We start from the raw sequence: 19,222 nt of genomic DNA on the forward strand, positions 1-19,222 counted from the left end.
AAGAGAGAGAGAAAGTGCACACAAGTAGAGGAAGGGGCAAAGAGAGAGGAAGAGAATCTCAAGCAGCTGCACGCTGTCGGCACAGAGCCCGATGCAGGGCTTGGTCCCATGAACCATGAGATGTGACCTGAGCCGAAATCAAGAATTGGACATTCAACCAACTGAGCCACCCAGGCGCCCCTTTAAGCCTAAAATTCTTTATCAAAGACATTATCAAAACTATCCTGTTTCTCAGCCTCCACTAGTTCCAGGAAAGGAATTTTAAGTATTATATGAATGACATAATATCTAAGTGCAGAATTTTAGGAAACATGTAATTAATTCTCCACCTTATCAATTCTATAAGACAGAAATCCTAACATTTGAATTAAAAGAAGAAACATAGACATTTTAGCTTCCACTGGAGGTGTCTAATCCCAAAAGTTGCCTGAATGTGTATTGGTATGTAAAAATTAACTGATTGCTAGATAGCATAGAAATCTGGATTGATTTTTCTCATTTTAATCTCTGCTCAGTTGAATGATTTGTAAACTGTAATTGTCACTCTGATTTTTTTTCCCCTGTACTCTAATCCTTGCTTGCCTGTTAGGTGGGTGTGCCTGCTGCTTTTGACATGATGTTGACTGGTAGAAGCATTCGTGCAGACAGAGCAAAGAAAATGGGACTGGTTGACCAATTGGTGGATCCCCTGGGTAAGTGGTAGCAGGCCTCAGAGTCAGGCTTTGTGAATTTATTTGTTAAAGAGTTAATGTCTTGAATATTGGTTAGAGTAAAATTCAAGCTTAAGAAATGAGTCATTCTGAAGAGTGAAGTTTTCTAAATATAGCTAATACTAAATCATTTCCAGCATCACCCCAACTTCTTGTTTTATTTTATAAATTGGACATCAAGAGTACAGAATTGAATTAAGGCATTATTTTTGGTTCTTAAAATTACCTGCATCATTATTCATAATAACCTTCCTTCCGTTTTAAATGTCTGTTTTAATAATAAAAGAAACATGTATGAAACAACCTGAAGATATTAACAGTAGTTGATATCTACAATGTGCTACTTCCCTCCATACAGCTTTTTTTCCTCATCTCACCCAAGGAAACCACTATTACAAATTATGTGTTTGTCACTGTCTTGCATTTCTTAAAAATCAGCATTAAGAACCATCAGACTCTTGATTTCAGTTCTGGTCATAATCTTGTGGTTGTGGCTGTGAGAGCAAGCCTTGTGTCGGGCTCCACGCTGGACATGGAGCCTGCTTAAGATACTTTGTCTCTCTGTCCTTCTCCTTCCCACACACGTGCACTCTCTCTCTCAAAAAAGAAAAAAAAAAACTATTGATATTGTGTACATAACAGTAAATTTACCAATTTTTAATATAGGCTTTGAGTTTTGACAAGTGTATATAGCTGTGTAAACACTTCAATAGAATGTTTTTAGTATATAGCTTTTTGTGTCTTCTTTCATTTAGCCTAATGGTTTTGAGATTCATCTATGTTGCATATATCAACAATTCCTTCCCATTGCTCATTATTCCGTTATATAGATGTACCATAATTTGTTTATCCATTTACCGAATAATGGAAATTTTAAGTTGTTTCCAATATGGGTCCATTCAAAATAAGGCTGTTATGAATATTCATCCACAGTCTTTATGTAGACATATATTTCATTTCTCTTGGACAAATACCAAAATGTACATTGGCTGGATCCTATGATGTGTGTGTTTAGCTTTTAAGGAACTGTCAAACTGTTTTCTCAAAGTGGTTATACCGTTTTGCATTCCTACCAGCAGTGTATGAGAGTTCTAGTTACCACCCACTTTGCAAGNGAGAGAGTGAGCATAAGCAGGGGAGGGGCAGAGTGAGAGAGACTGAATCTTAAGTAGGCTCCACAGTAAATGTGGAGCCCAATCCAGGGCTCAGTCTCACAACCACTAGATCATGACCTAAGCTGAAATCAAGAGTTGGATGCCAGGTGCCTCTAATTTTAGACCTTCCAATAGAAGTGTAGTAATATTTTATTGTGGGTTTTAATTTATATTACTGTAATGACCAGAGGTACTAAGTTTCTTTTATGTGTTTATTTGCCTTCTATATATCTTCTGGTAAAGTGTCTGTTGAGCTGTTTTGCCCATTGATTGAGTTTTTCTTATTGAGGTGTTTTTTTTAAGGTTTTTTAAATTTATTTTTGAGGGACAGAGAGACAGTGTGAGCGGGACACAGAATCTGAAGCAGGCTCCAGGCCCTGAGATGTCAGCAGAGCCGGATGCGGCCCTCAAGCTCATGAACTGTGAAATCATGGCCTGGGCTAAAGTCAGTTGCTTATCAATTTGGGGAGAATTCTGTGACTTTGCTAAATTTATTCTATTAGCTTTTTCTGTAGACTTCTAAGGAGTTCCTATATAGATAGTAAAGTTTTCTATAAATAAAGACATTTTATATCATTTTGGCTTTTTCCTTCCCCATCTGGTTGGCATTTATTATTTTTTTCTTACTGTAGTGACTAAAATTTATAGTACAATATTGGGTAGAGGTGGTGAACACAGATACTGTTAACTTGTTCCCATCTTAGGGGAAGAACATTCACTCTGATGCTGTGGGGTGTATAGTGTTAGCTACAGCTTTTTTATATATGCCCTTTACCAGATTATAGATATTTCCTTTTACCTATAGTTTGCTGAAAATAGATGTTGAATTTTGTCAAATGCCCTTCCTACAGCTGATGAGATGGTTGTGTGGATTTTGTCTTTTTTAGTCTATTAGTAATATCAGTTACACTGAGTTTTGGTTATTCCACCAGAATTGCATTCCTGAAATAAACTTCACTTGGTCATAAGGTATTATCCTTTGTATAAAATTTTGTAAAGGACTTTTATGTCTGGTCATGAGAGCTAATGATCTCAAGGGTAATTTTCTTGTGATATTTTTGCTTGGTGTTGGTATCAGAATAATGTTGGCTTCATAAAATGAATTGGAATTTTTTTTTCTATTTTCTGGAGGAATGTTTGTAGAATTAGTATTATTTTTTCTTTACTTGATTGAATTCACGAAGTAATGTGTGGACTTGGAGTTTTCTTTGTTGGAAAGGGTTTTTTTTATATATACAAATTCAGTTCCCTTCATAGATATAGGGTTATTGAGGTTCTCCAGTTTTTTGTTTTTGTTTTTGATTGAGCTGTAGTAGTTTGTTTCTCAAAGATTTTCTCCATTTTAGGGGTGCCTGGGTGGCTCAGTTGGCTAAGTGTCTGATGTTGGCTTAGGTCATGATGTCATGGCTTGTGGGTTTGAGTCCCGCATTGGGCTCTGTGCTAACAGCTTAGAGCCTAAGAGCCTGCTTTGGATTCTGTGTCTGTCTGTCTGTCTGTCTCTCTCTCTCTCTCTCTCTCTCCACCCTTCCCCGCCCCACACTCTGTCTCTGTCTCATTCTTAAAAATAAAAAAATAATTAAAAACTTTTTTAAAAAGAAAAAAATTTTGTGCATTTTATTTAACTTGCCAAATTTGTTGCAGTGCAGTTGTTCATAATACTTCATTATTATTCCTTCAATATCTTTATACTTTGTAATGATATATATGTCATTTATACTCTTTCATTCCTAATATTGATAATTCGTGTCTTCTCTATTATTTCCTTGAGGAGTCTGGCTAGAAATTTATCAAGAACCAGCTTTTAGTTTCATTGGTTTTTCTCTTGTTTTTTGTTTGTTTGCTTGCTATTTTACTGATTTTGCTTATCTCATTTCTGCTTGCTTTTGGGTTTAATTTGTTCTTTTTCTAGTTTCTTAAGGTAGAAGTTTGGATCATTGATTTTAGGCCTTTTTTCCCTAACATAAGCATTTAAAGCTGTCAACTTCCGTCTTAGCATTGCTGTATCTATCTGCATATTTTAGTACTATGTTTTCACTTCCATGAAGATCAGAATACTTTCAGATTTCTCATGATTTCTTTGACCCATGTGTTATTTGGGAGTGTATTACCTAATTTCCAAATAATTGCACATGTTTCAGGTATCTTTCTGTTACTGATTTTTGGTTTAATTCTGTTGTGATCAGAATATGGTTGAACCTTAGTATTTTGCAAGTTCCTTATCTGTGAACTTCCTTTCTCAGTAAAATCTGTTGTGACCCCAGAATAATACTCATGGTGCTTATGCATTCATTACGAGACACATATAGAGTGGTGAAAATGTCACATCTCCTGGGGCACATGTTCAGCTGAAGTCAAACAAGGCAACATTTTACGTTCTTATTTCAGCTCTCCTAGCCAATAAGTGTTCTTCTCTTTTGTGTGTGTGTGTGTGTGTGTGTGTGTGTGGCGGGCGCTTTTCAGTTGTGATTTCACTGTTTAAAATGGTAAGAACTAGGAGTGGAAAAGTACTGACTCAGAGTAGAAATATCTTTAAGGTTTCTCTTTCTTCCCCCAATAAGGAGGCCTCATCAGAGGCACCTGAGGCCCTTGATTGGAGGTCCCAAATAGACAGAAATGAGGCACTTGGGCTAAGAATGCAAATATGTGAAAGAGCATAGCGAGCAAGAGATACCTGAGTTATTGACTGCAACTCCCATTAAAGTCTGTGATACATTGGCTGTGTACCAAGTCTATTGTGGTAAGGACAGCTTTCCCAGTGAGGCCTCCTGGGTAGTAAAAGCCTTTCTAATTGCCTGTGGTTGGGCCTGAAAAACCACACTTAGGTTTTTGGCCAGGGGCTGGACTCCTCAATTTCTACAAGTAGTCATGTGGCTGTAGCAGGTGTTTATAACCACCTATTTCTGCTTCCCATTCCATATTCCTTTTGTCCTCAGGAAGTACCACAGTTGGTCATGGTTCTTTGCCTAGTAGGGTGACCTTCATTCTTAGAATGTCTGGGCCACTAGCAGTCCTGCATGAATTGAGTTGTTGTAGTTTTCCATTCACTAATTACAGGTCCTTGTAGCACTAAGAGACCCCTTAAGAGATCTGTCCTATTCAAGGCATACTCTTCCTTACTCCCATTGTGCAGTGGCAGCCCACACCCCCTTGATAATCAGGATTAATAGTCCTGGAAAGGGGCGGTAGTGCTGCAGCACTGCACTCTCGGATGGGGTCTGCATATCACACAGAGCTGTCTACAAACCAGGCCTGAGTTTTCTCTCCCCCAGTCGTCTGTCTGGTCATAAGGAACTCCCTGTGAGGCCATAGGGGCAGACTGGGACAGAGAATGAGGAGCAAGGATATTTTGGCCACTTTCTCATACAACTTGTGCCTTTAGGGTCTGCTCAAGCCCATTTTCACATATACCATTTCCATTTGATAATGGAGTACTTGCACACATCGAACTTGATGGGTATTTTTTTTTTCTTACATTTATTTATTTATTTTTGAGAGACAGAGACAGAGTGTGACTGGGGGAGGGGCAGAGAGAGAAGGAGATACAGAATCCAAAGCAGGCTCCAGGCTCTGAGCAAGCGTTCACACAGAGCCTGATGGGGGACTTGAACCCACGAACTGTGAGATCATGACTTGAGCCGAAGTCAGACACTTAACCGACTGAACCACCCAGGTGCCCCCAAACTTTATGGTTTAACGGGCCAGACAACATCCATTTCATGATGGGCAGCTCAGGTCACATGGTAATTTGCTGGCCCATGGTTCAGCTTTGAGTCTCCACTTGGGCCCACTAGCAAGCCAAAAGCTATTTCTCATTAGGACAGTAGTTATTCACAGAGAATGGTAGGGCTTTTCTCCAAATTCCCAAATGTCTATACTGTGATTTGCCTGTAGGGGCCTCCCAAGGACTCCAAACAGCATCTCTATCTAGCACTGACACTTTATGTGCCTTCAGATCTTAATCATATGGTCCAAATAGTTTTTCTTAGGCCCACTTAAAACTAGCAGCCTTAGAGTTATTCAGTAAAGGAGCTAGAGTAGCTAGCACACCCAAATACAATATTGCCTCTAAAATCCAGGCCCAGTAGGCATTATACCTCGTTTTATGTGGTAGGACGGTCCAGGTGCAACAACTTATCCTTCACCTTAGAAGGGATATCAACTTGCCCCAAACCACTGGACCCCTAGAAATTTCACTTAGTTGGATATGTCTAGAGTAGTTGGTACTTCCTGTTTACCAGGTTCATTTAGGATAATATCATCAACATAGTGAACTAGCATGGTATCTTGTGGAAAGGAAAGGCAATAAACATTAAAAAAAAAAACCTTTAAATAGTTATCTTTAATGAGATTAAAAGTGAGAAAGGAGTCTTTTATATTTACCCACATATTTACCATTTTTGGTGCTCCCTCTTCTTTGTGTACCTCCAAGTTCCCATCTGCTTTGATTTTATTCCAACATGAAGAACTTCACTTGACATATTCTGTAGAGTAGTTCTGCTGACAATGAATGCTCTCACCTTTTGATTTGTTTCACTAAGTCTTTATTTCAACGTCATTTTTCAAAAATATTCTTTTTTTTTATTTTTGAGAGAACAAAAGTGACAGTGCAAGTGGGGGAGGAGCAGAGAGAAAGAGGGAGACATAGAATCTGAAGCAGGCTCCAAGCTCTGAGCTGTCATCACAGAGCCTGACTCAGGGCTCAGACTCCTGAACCAGGAGATCATGACCTGAGCTGAAGTCAGATGCTTAACTGACTGAGTCACCCAGGTGCCCCTCAAAGATATTCTTGATGGTGATAAAATTCCATGTTTCTAGCATTTTTCTTTTAGTACTTTATAATTCTACATTATGATGTCACTTGTATAACTTCTAATAGAAAGTCTGTTGTTTTTATCTTTGTTCTTCTGTATATAATATGTCTCTCTTCCTCCACACACCCCCAGCTGCTCTCAGATTTTCCCTTCATTATTGGTTTTAGTCATTTATTTGTGATGTGCCTTGGTTTGTTATTGTTGCCGTTGTTACTCTTGTTTTTTAATGTTTCTTTAGGCATGGGATTCATTCAGTTTCTTGGATAGTGGGCTTATGGTTTTCATTAAATTGGAAAATTTAGGCTTTTTCTTCCAATATTTTCCCATCTCCTGCCACCCTTTTTATGGGGCTCCAATTTTATGTATGTTAGAGTACTTGATATTGTCCCCAAATGAAGAAGTTTTTCTTTTTCAGTGTATATATTTTCTATCGCCATGTATTCAAGTTTCCTGGTCTTTTCTTCCCACTGTATAATCTATTAGTCCTATCCTGTGTGTTTTTCATTTCAGATATTGGGTTTTTCGTATCTAGAAGTAACATTTGACTCACTTTTATGTATCCAATTTTTCTTCCTATGTCTGTTTTCTTCTACCTTCTGGAACATATGGCATGAATTTACAGTAGCCTTTCTAACATTGTTTATAGCAGCACTTTCAACAATAGCCAGATCATGGAAAGAGCCTAAATGTCCATGAACTGATGAATGGATCAAGAAGATGTGGTTTATCTATACAATGGAATACTACATGGCAATGAGAAGGAATGAAATCCGGCCATTTATAGCAATGTGAATGGAACTCAGGGGTGTTATGCTAAGTGAAATAAGGCAGAGAAGGACAGATTCCATATGTTTTCACTCATGTGTGGAACAGGGGAAACTTAACAGAGTACCATGGGGGAGAGGAAGGGGAAAAAATAGTTGGAGAGAGGAAAGGGGGCAAACCATCAGAGACTCTTGAATACTGAGAACAAACTGAGGGCAGATGGGGTGGGGGGAGAGGGGAAAGGGGATGATGGGCATGGAGGAGGACACTTGTTGGGATGAGCACTGGGTGAAATATGGAAACCAACTTGACAATAAACTATAAAAAAAAAAAGAAAGAAACAGTCTTTGAATTTTTTGAGCCTAACTCTTTAATCTCTTGCTTCAAGCAAGTTCAATGTTGGGCAGATGCCTAAAGTACAAAATGGGTTGCATATTTGTAGCATGCCCCTTTCTGTATAGAAGTACTTTAGGTACTAAATTTTATGATACTGTGAGATTTCCCTCTAGCTTTTTGACCCAGCCCTTCCAACCTCCTCTACCACCTTAGATAGAATTCCATGAATGTTCCCTGAGGAAGACTAGCTTTGCATTTGGTTTCTTCTAGTTTCTGATCTTTTGTATATGACCACCAAAAACTGATGGTTTCACTTGCCCCCAAGAGCATCCTTTTGCTCGAGCCAACTCTGATCTTCAGCCCACACCCAAAAGCATAACATACCCTCAGAAATGAAAATGTCCAGCAGTCATCAGTTCACCTCAGACAGTGTCTTTCCCTCTCTGGACTTTGAGTTCATGTGGTCCTCATTGCTTCTACCATTCTCTAGTACCTTTACAAATACGATTTTACAATTTATTCATTTTTATCCAGTTTTGCAGCAAGAATACAGGCCTAATGAGACCTTCCACACCCAACTCAGAATTGGAAGCCAGACTGATAGGGCTTAAGACCTTGTTTTCTATCTAGAGGACATTGTTACACCTTTGCTCAGTATTTTATTTGTTTGTTTATTTATTTATTTATTTGAGTCCATAGTTCATGACTCTAGTCTGACTTGGAAGGCTGTGCTGAAACTGATTTACATTCTAATCTGTTGTGTTCATTTCGACAGGACCAGGATTAAAACCTTCAGAGGAACGGACAGTTGAATATCTAGAAGAAGTTGCAGTTACTTTTGCCAAAGACCTATCTGATAAGAAAATCTCTCTAAAGAGAGAGAAAGGATTAGTAGAAAGTGAGTGTTGTTATTAAAGAACAGAGGCAAAGTTTCTTTCCAGGTAGTTTCATTTTTATTTGCTATAAATTTGAAATGAGAAAGAGGTAAATGCATTATTTACTCCAAGCATAGAGCCATCCTTAAGGAGTGCAACAACTCTCCCCTAGAGTCCTAAACCTTACCCTGGTTGGTTAGAGCCATTTTTTTTTTTTAAACTTTTTATTTTGGAAAATACTAAGCATTAATACGAAAGTGGATAGCATAATAGTGTAATAAACACCTGTGGACCCAACGCCCAGCTTTAGCATATAGCAACTACTTAAACCATGTGTACAGAAATGCTTAGGTTGCAATTTGGATTTTACATATCAGAGTAAAGAGAAGTTCTTTCAGATAGCTACAATTATTGCATGTTTATGGAGTTTATAGAACTGTCAAGGCTAGGCTTTTTCCAGTAAGTATCTAAAAGCATTTTTTTTACAGAATTGATATCGTATGCCATGAGCATTCCATTTGTCAGGCAACAGATTTACAAAAAGGTGGAAGAAAAAGTACGAAAACAGACCAAAGGCCTTTATCCTGCACCTCTGAAAATAATCGATGTGAGTTTTCACCCCATATTCCCACATTTCTCATATTTTCTCCCTTTGAATAGAGCAGTATCCTTCATTGCCATTCTGAACCATGTGTGCTAGTACTACAGTTCTTAATTCTGCTAGTGCAGTACTCGCTAAAAATAAAGAAGGAGCACAGCGAGCTATGAGGACTCATAAACTGACATATTTGGGAAAAATTAGTGCCAGGGATAATGAATTTAAAACTAATTACCGGTTATAAACCAGGAAAGGAACCTATGTTATATCAGCATAACAAGGCCAGTAAAAGATTGGGCATTAATTAAGAGGTAGTCGAAACAAAATTGATGGCCTGCCTCAGTCTAAACCATTGTCAGTACCTAAAATATCTCATTGGCTTCTCCTTTGCCATAATTATGAAAAAGATGTAATATAGAAACGTTCTGAAAAAGATCAAGGAGGGTTCCTGGATGGCTCAGTCAGCTAAGCCTCTGATTTTTTATTTCGGCTCAGGTCGTGATCTCGTGATTCATGGTTTTGAGCCCTGCATCGGGCTCTGGGCTGGTGGTGCAGAGCCTGCTTGGGATTCTCTCTCTGTCCCTCTCTGTGCCGTTTCTCCGCTCTCTCTCGCTCTCTCCCCACCCCTCTCAAAATAAACTTTGAAAAGAAAAGTTCAAGGAGGATAATTGAAATGATTCACAGGGTTAAGAACTTCTGTCTAAAACTCTTTAGTCCTCAATCCAGAAAGTCTAAGATTAAGAGAACATGTAATCAAAGACTTCAAATATGGAGAATAAATCAGTCAACAGATAGATTTTAAGGAAAAGACACCAAAATGTGTGAAATATGACACATAATTCCCTTTCCCCATTCATCTCCGTGCCTGGGCTGGGGAGATTAGACATGTGTATGTGGTAAGGCAGGTAACTGTAGTATAAGGGACATCAGATGCCAGCATGGGATCACTGCCAGATAATTGGGAAAGAGGAAGGTTGTTAAATGTACAGAGGAGGGAACAATCACTATGAACCAGAGAGATTAGGAAGAGCCTCATAGAATTTGACCTGAGCCCTGGAAAATGTGTAGAGAGTAGGTGAAGAGAAAGTAGAACCTGGTAGGATGGGCATTTTGAGCAAAGTTCCAGAAGCCAGAAAGCATGAGGCCCTACAGGGAATATTTCATGAGATCGTTTTTGTAGGAGGATAGTGAAATGTCTGCAAAAAGGCAGAATTAGCCTAGATTTTGGAAGATTGACAGGTAATGAATCTAGAAATTTGACTTTTGTTCTGGATAGATCATAGAGATCATGGTACAAGCAAGTATAAACAGTTAGAAGGAGAGACAAAGTAGATACTTGAAGTCGGAAGCAATCTTGGTAACTCAGACTTGACGTTAAAGTAAGACTGCGAGGTTGAAAAGTAAAAATATGAAGGCAGTAACAACTGCCGAAGAGAAGAGATCATGAGTTAAATTTTAGAAGTGTTGAGTTTAGATGTTTGAGGAAATTCAAGCAACAGAAGTCTAGACAAACAAGTCAATTAAGAATGTAGATTGATTTATTTGGTTTTTGGGTTCTTTTTTTTTCTTTTTTTTTTTTTTTTAATATTTTTATTTATTTCTAGGAGAGAGAGAGACAGCGTGAGCAGGGGAGGGTCAGAGAGAGAGGGAGTCACAGACTGAAACAGGCTCCAGGCTCTGAGCTGGCAGTCAGCACAGAGCCCGACGCGGGGCTCGAACCCACGAACCGCGAGATCATGACCTAAGCGAAAGTCGGACGCTTAACCGACTAAGCCACCCAGGCGCCCCTCTTTTTTTTTTTTCAAGCAATTGGTCATTCCCATAAATTATAGTGAGTTGAGTACAGGGTCACTTCTTCATCTTTTATACTTGCCATTGTACTTGGGATAGAACGGTAAGCTGAATCTATAGAGTTCATGAGTAATGTGATAAACTAGATGCTGTGCCTGGAAAAGAATGCACAGAGGGAGAAAAGGGCTGAGGGGGAAACTCTGGGGACGTGCCTGTGTTAGGAGAGCAGAAAACAGGCTAGAAGAGCAATTTAAGCAGGAGGGAAGGTAATTAAAAGGAAAAGGGAAAGCTTTTCTTGGACTTGGGCAGCTCTGATGGCACCTCTCTCTCTGACAAGATAACAGGGTCTAGAAGTGGATAAGGAGGTAGAGTTTGAGCTCTGGAAACTGTCTTCCTTTCCTACTCCAACTTTTCTTCTGTTTCATTTCCTTGCATTTTATGCTAGTTTTAGGAGGGGCCTCGGAGATGGAGAATAAAGTCAGTCTTAAGCAGCCACTCAGTCCTCCTGGCTTTTGTACTCCAATTCCAGACTTTTGACTTACTCTTTGAATACTAACAAACTAGCAATTTTATTCAGCATTACTGGACATCTTGCCAACCCATTGCAACAATGAACAGGCGCTTTCTGTATTTTTTAGGTGGTAAAGACAGGAATTGAGCAAGGGAATGATGCTGGCTATCTCTCTGAATCTCAGGTAAAGTTATTTCCTTTCAATTTTTTATTACTAGATACAGGAAAGCCAAGAACTAAAACTCTATATAAAGCTGAAAAAAGAAAAGGTACCCAAAGCGCACCCCAAATTTTTTTCTTCCAGTGGTTATCATTGCTTAGGATTGATTAATCGCAATGAGTGAGTAGATGTTAAAGAACACGTTGATGGACCCAGCTATTCGAACTTCCTCTCAGTAATGAGGGTTTAACTAGGAAGAGCAGGGCCAGAGTTCAGATCCTTTCAAAATGATTCACTTAGATGTTTTTGTTCTGAGTTGGGCTTGTTTTGTTGTGATAAAATGAATACATTGATAGAAAAATGTGTTTCTTCCTTGTTAGGGCCTTGAGGTAAGACTTTGAAGGCCAGTCTCTCTTGGTGAATTAGAAAGTGGGAGGAAATGTCGCATACTCACTAAAAGAAGACAGAGGGGCATATAAACCAGCCTCACCTCTTCCCACTTTTCCAACAAGTTGGTGATACTGCAGATTTAAGTGGTGTGGGTTGTTTTTTAAGTTTTAAGCAGTCATTGAAGAATGGATTGCTCTTTGATAATAAGACAAAAGGTATCTGAAGAGCTTGGGACAAGTTCAAGAGAAAACATTTATTGTCCTGGGTCGCTTATTGCAGTACACTCTAATTTAGACTTTTATCTCCAATCCACGTACATGTATACATATGTACAGAAAAATTGAAGCATAGGTTTCCCAGGTCAATTGGTGCCCTCACCATGTACATTGTACATAGTATTTCCTATCTGTTTTACTTCCACAACCCACCAAATTCATGACAACTGATGGATCTCTACCCACATTTTGAAAATCACTGGTGTGTTGAATAGACTCTACTGTGTCAAGATTAGTAGAACATTGTTTCATGTTCTATTGGGACATGAAAACAGCTTTATTAGGGAGATTCCTCCTTTGAAAGGCTATTTGTAACCCTACCAGTTAATTCTAGTAATATTGATGATGATGATAGCTGACATTAACACCCTAGTCACTTTACTGGCGTTCTCATTTAATTCCAGCAATACTGTAAAATAACTGTTGTTTTCCCCATTTTAAGGATAAAGAAAGTTTCACAATTGGGAAATGGCAGAGTCAGGATTCAAACCTGGTTCTGTCAAACCCAGACTCTAAGTCTCATGCTGAGACTTGCTCTCCATATGCATTAGGGAACTTTTCAAAGTGGCAGGTGTCATGTGGGGCAGACCAGAGTTGGGAGTCCTACCTCCTGGATGGGAGTTCCATTTTTCTCACTTTAGGTGGCGTGGTCGCTTAATTTCTCTGGGCCTCCTCTTTCCAGCCCTTAAAATGAGAGGGTTGTCTGAGATGACTCTGAAGGTCCGTTTTGGCCCTGACACTCCAGTTCCATGGAAAAGGTTGCTTGCCACCGCCTCTGGTGTATGTAACCTGAGAGCTCAGGTGTACCCCGCACCCTTTTCACAACAGTAGCCGGAAAGTGCCGCATGTGAGAAGGCACCAGCGCACCCCCGACCACCCAAGGCTTCGCATGTGTTACCTCTGCTCTGCAGAGAAACCTGACTGAAAGAACCCCCGTCACTGAGACTGTGAAGTTCCACCTTTTCTTGTCCTCTGTTACTTTTCAGAAATTTGGAGAGCTTGCAATGACCAAAGAATCAAAGGCCTTGATGGGACTTTATCATGGTCAGGTCCTGTGTAAGAAGAATAAATTTGGAACTCCGCAGAAGGACGTGAAGTAAGTTAAACGCCACCTAGGGAACTACAGAGCTTGATTTAGACCTTTGGTCTTCCCTATGCCCCTCTATCCTGAGCACATTAGATCCCTTTTCCTAATAAGAACTTTTTGACTTTCAAAGTGCTGCCTGAGCTGAGTTTTCTCCAGACCCCTCTAAGGGCTCCTACAGAGGCTTGCTTTTCTCACTATTACTGTCGCCTGGAAGTCTGGTTTATGTCCCCTGTTCCCAAACCAAACACACTATGCATTGTTTAATGATCTTGTCTCTCCCTGTGACTTGAGATACCATCTCTGGAAACTCATACTTTCCTCATTAAAAAAAAAAGCCTCATTCAGATTGTTAAAGGCTTGTCATTTGGGGCACCTCGGTGGCTCAGTTGGTTGGGCATCTGACTTCGGCTCAGGTCATGATCTCGCGGTTCGTGGGTTCAAGCCCCGCATCAGGCTCTGTGCTGACAGCTAGCTCAGAGCCTACAGCCTGTTTCAGATTCTGTGTCTCCCTCTCTCTCTCTGACCCTCCCCTGCTCACGCTGTCTCTCTCTCATGCAGAAATAAATAAAAACATTAAAAAATTAAAAAAAAAAAAAAGGCTTGTCCTTCATCTACCTTACGGCCTAAACATTTAAGATTCTACTTGCTTGATTCATGTCTATTATTTTCAGCAAGACTTTCAGTGCTGTGCTGGCCCAGTAGCTCTTCGGCATTTTAAATTTAAATGCTCCAGGGCACCTGGGTGGCTCAGTCAATTAAGCATCCAACTTTGGCTCAGGTCATGATCTCATGGTTTGTTGGGTTTGAGCCCTGTGTCGGGCTCTGTGCTGACAGCTCAAAGCCTGGAGCCTGCTTCAGATTCTGTGTCTCCTCTCTCTCCCCTGCTCACGCTCTGTATGTATCACTCTGTCTTTCAAAAATAAACATTTAAAAAAATTTAATAATGCTCCTAAACTCACTTTCTAGGTCAGTGGTTCCCATCCTGGGTGATTTTGCCCCCCAGGATCATTTGATGATGTCTGGAAACATTATTGGTTGTCACAGCTGCTATTGGCATCTAATGATGCCAGAGGTCAGGGATGCTACTAAACACCCTACAGTGCATGAAACAGGCCTCTAATCTAGGGCACCTGGATAACTCAGTCCGTAAGTGTCTGACTTTGGCTCAGGTCATGATCTCATGGTTTGTTAAGTTTGAGCCCCACATAGGGCTCTATGCTGACAGCTCAGAGCCTAGAGCCTGCTTCAGATTCTGTGTCTTCCTCTCTCTCTGCCCCTCCCCTGCTCATGCTCTGTGTCTCACAAAAATAAACATTAAAAGAAAAGAAAAACAGGAAACCTAATGAGGTAGTCCAAAATATATGAGTATGACTCATATATTCAGACGCCCATCTGCATATACTTTTTGCTGTCATATGCAGGTAGCATATACCATCTGGAAAGGTGTTATGCCAAATACACAAAGAAGACAGTCAGCATCCACATGAATCTCATATAGGAAAAAATAAGAAAATGAGAATCCAAATACTTAAGCTTATAAAAATTCTCCCCCCCAAAACCACCATAATACAGAAGAAAACTATAACAGAATACCTCAAAACTGGACTTAAATATCCTTAAATAAGGATTTGCAGATAAGAAAAAATCACCTTGAATCAGAAATTCAAAAACTTAGGAGCCCCTGGGTGGCTCAGTCGGTTGAGCATCCAACTTTGGCTGAGGTCATGATCTCGCAGTTTGTGAGTTTGAGCCCCACGTCAAAATCCTGCTGACAGCTCAGAGCCTGGAACCCACTTCAGATTCTGTCTCCCTCTCTCTCTGCCCCTCCCCTGCTCATGGTCACTCACTCTCTCAAAAATAAACAAACATTAAAAAAAGTTTTTAAAGACATTCAAAAACTTAGAACTAAATGGACAGAAACAGAGTGGTATAAAAGTTGACCTAACTTGGGAAACAAATTGAGGGAAACAAATTGAGGGAAAAAGGTAACATCATCTTAGAAATGAGGAATTAATTAGGAAATCATTACAGGGTACCCAAGGCAGACTAGGTTGAACAGAATTTGATGAAGAACCGTGAAGAACTGAAGACAGGAGACCCTTTTTCCTGCTTTCCCAGTTATAACACCTCTGCTTCCTCTACTTCCTCTGGCCCCCTCTCCCTCACCTTGGATAATAATTTGAGTTCCTTATCTACTTTCTCTTTTTATAAATTAATTCTTTATGTAGTGAATGCATTCTTATTCTGTTTAAGAAAACTATCATAAATAAGGTTAAGTATTAGCTAATTCTATTTTGTGTTTATGTTTGAATGTTGTAATATAAAAGGGATCCTTCGGTATAAAGCCTGTAACCTGCTCTTTTTATTCAGTGGTATGACTTGGGGACTATGTGTATTGGTACATATCAATTAACTCCTCCCTCTTAATTTCTACTGCTGGATTGATGGCTGTTTCTGATTTTTCATTATTACGAACATTGTATGGCTGTTCATCCCAGCCTGTCATTGTGTGCATATGTGCATTTCATTAGAGCACAGAATGAGACATAGAATCACCCAGAGTATGTGGTTTTTAGTTGTAAGAGATTTGCCCTCCAAAGTAGGGCAAAGCATACTTCCATCAGCCATGCAATGAAAAAAACAGTTTTTGTACATCTTCACTGATGCTTTTAAATTTTTTCCCAATCTGATAGGGAAAGAATATCTCATTTTAATTGGCATTTCCCAGGTTATTAGGGAAATTGAGCATCTTTATTGGTAATTTGAGTTTTTTTCTTTAGTGAATTCTTTATATAAGCCCTTGCCCATATTACTAGGTTGGTTGTTTTTGTTTGTTTTTAAGTGTATTTTTTTATTTTGAGAGGGGAGTAGAGAGAGAGAATCCCAAGCAGGCTCCTTGCTGTCAGTGCAGAACCTGATGCAGGGCTCAAAACCCACAAACTGTGAATCATGACCTGAGCCAAAATCAAGAGTCAGATGCTTAACTGAGACACTCAGGCATCCTGTCCTTTTTGTTGTTGTTTTTAAGTAATCTCCAGGGACAACGTGGGGCTCAAACCCATGACCATGAGAACAAATGTCACACACCCCACTGACTGAGCCAGCCAGGCACCCCTGGGTTGTCTGTTTTAATTGATAATATGCATGTTCTTCATTTCCCAAGTTGTAATTCTTTGCTGCTGTAAGTTGCAGATTTCCTCCTATCCTATGGTTATCTTAATTTTGTGGGGTCATTTGTCTAACAGAAATTTGTGGTTTTCACATAATAAATGTATCAATCTTTTCAGTTCCTGTTCTTTTTTTTTTTTTTTTTTTTTTTGAGAGAGAGAGCATGAGTGGGAAGGGGCAGAGAGAGATGGAGAATCCCAAGCAGGCTGTGCGCTGTCAGCACAGAGTACCATGCAGGGCTTTAATTCACGAAATGTGAGATCATGGCCTGAGCTGAAATCAAGAGTCAGATGGTTAACCAACTGAGCCCCCAGGCTCCCCTCAGTCCCTGTTCTTTACATGCCTCTATCCTATTTTCTCATTGTTCTCTAGTTACTTCACATTAACCATGTAAATATGTATGTTACTTCAAAGCTGCATTTGAAAGTTGCTTCCAGGACTTGAAATTAGGTTTCCTTTTTGGGTCATAAATATGATTTCTGAACATAATCAAAATTGTTAGCAATGAAACTTTATCCTGTATTATGACTCTAATTTAGGTCTACATAGTGCTATAAATTTGGGCTTTTTTTATGAAGGAAATTGTTCTGGAAATCTTTTTTTATTTGCTATGTGAGTATGACATATTGTTCCAGATCTATGGAAAACTAAAAAAAGTAATCAAGTATGAGTTCTGGCCCATGAAATGCTTAAAATGTAATTGAGAAGACAAAAATAATGTATCCGGAATCATTCTGGAACACTGTAGGGTAAGCCAGATGGGCCTGACAAGTTCAAGGGAAGTTTGTGGTGGAAAAGGCAGGAACAGGGATGTGTGGAGGTATTGGGGGCTGGGGGGGTTAGGTCTGGAAGCAAAGAAGCCATCCAGGAGAATTTTGATCTAATCCATGTAAGGAGTAAAATGGCACAAATTTCAGGAGAAATGAAAACTTACTAGGAAATGATAAAATCATTGACAGGTAGTTGGAAGAAATGCTATGTCTTTGGGCACATTGGTGCAAATTGGCTTTTGTTTGGAAAACAGAAATACATGGACTTCAGAATAAACCAGGTTGTTTGTTTTCAGTGATCTTAAGGCATGATTGAAGATCAATATAATTCTGTCTTTTTGTGTAGGCCAGTTCTTTTAGACCTAATGGATTTTTGCATTTAACTTTGAAAATCAGTCACTTTGAAAATCAATCACTGGGGCGCCTGGGTGGCTCAGTGGGTTAAGCATCCAGCTTCGGCTCAGGTCATGATCTCACGGTCCACGAGTTCGAGCCCCGCCTTGGGCTCTGTGCTAATAGCCAGTTTAGAGCTTGGAGCCTGTTTTGGATTCTGTATTTCCCTCTCTCTCTGACGCTCCCCTGCTCACGCTTGCTCTCTCTCTCTCTCTCTCTCTCTCAGAAATAAATAAAACAAAAAATTAAAAAAAAACAAAAAAAAGAAACTCAATCACTTATCAAAGTGTATTTTTATAGATTAAAATTATTTAAAATAACCTTATGGTTGTGGCCATTTTAGTTGGTTTATTGGATTATAACGTAGGCAGTCTCCCATGTTTACTGAAACGATTAGTTGACCAAAAGTCATTGATGCTTTCCTTCTAGGCACCTAGCCATTCTTGGTGCCGGGCTGATGGGGGCCGGCATTGCCCAGGTCTCTGTGGACAAGGGCCTGAAGACCATCCTTAAAGATGCTACACTAGCCGGCCTGGGCCGAGGACAGCAACAAGTGTTCAAAGGGTAAGCTGGCGCTCCGCCTCTGTCAGCACAGGGCTGTTTATCTTGCCATTACAGGTTCCCTTTGCCTGAACGTGGGGAGTGCTGGATGCTCTGCAGTTAAGCTGTTTCCTTTGATTTTTAGAAACAGTCATTCCTTTCCCTTCTCATCGTTGTACATATTATAAACCACGAACGTCGTCGGAATCTGTAATGTCTGAGTGCAGAAGAGAAAACCATCGGATATTTTTCAAGGCCATTTACTTTCTGCTTTGATATCAAGGCTAGAAACCCTCGTGTGCATGAATTTTGATAGTTCCCACTTCTGTGCTGTGCTGTGCTGTCATGGAACGCTGAAACAGCACGGCTGTGGAAGCGGAGGGTGTGAGGACAGGTGCCGTCACTGCAAACTGAAGGTGGGGCTGGGATCAGAACTCTTGTGCCCTCTGTTTCTCGGCTGCGTTACTGTAGAGAAGCAGGTAACAGATTTGGTTCCACAGTGTCTGAGACTTTACGGAATGTGACTCCATCTTACCTTTGAGTTAATGAAAGGTGACTGTTATTCCCCCTGCTGCCCACATACTCCCTCTCCCCCCTGCTCCCCATTCCGTTTTGCAGAGGCGGAGAAGCAGCAGCGGCTTGGCCAAACTAGGAATTGGTTTCAGCTCTGTTCTCTGCCCCAGTGTAACGAACAAGATTGTTGGACTTAGACGGCCCTACGCGTGACTTTTAGTTGAATGAGCTTTTTTCGTAAATGTGTTATATAACTTAAGCGTGTTTGACCTCTTTTCTGCAGAGACTCTTACGCTGCTACTACTATGCTATCCAAGACGTGGCAGGCTTAATCATTTTGGCAGACTATTGTAAGATAGCAAGGAGAGTAAACAA

At 40.0% G+C, this 19,222-nt stretch overlaps 1 protein-coding gene across 1 annotated transcript in view; it reads left to right on the forward strand.

The window, feature by feature from the left end:
- Positions 1-19,222, forward strand: part of HADHA (hydroxyacyl-CoA dehydrogenase trifunctional multienzyme complex subunit alpha) — a 48,495-nt gene that overhangs the window by 18,361 nt on the left and 10,912 nt on the right. The window contains exons 7-12 of the mRNA XM_077774189.1: positions 590-692; positions 8,552-8,674; positions 9,140-9,258; positions 11,679-11,735; positions 13,363-13,472; positions 18,224-18,358. Of these exons, the coding sequence (XP_077630315.1) occupies positions 590-692; positions 8,552-8,674; positions 9,140-9,258; positions 11,679-11,735; positions 13,363-13,472; positions 18,224-18,358 (647 nt within the window). The remainder of the gene's footprint in view (positions 1-589; positions 693-8,551; positions 8,675-9,139; positions 9,259-11,678; positions 11,736-13,362; positions 13,473-18,223; positions 18,359-19,222) is intronic.

The sequence above is a fragment of the Crocuta crocuta genome, unplaced genomic scaffold, assembly GCF_008692635.1.
Source record: "Crocuta crocuta isolate KB4526 unplaced genomic scaffold, BGI_CrCroc_1.0 scaffold246, whole genome shotgun sequence".
NCBI lineage: Eukaryota > Metazoa > Chordata > Mammalia > Carnivora > Hyaenidae > Crocuta > Crocuta crocuta.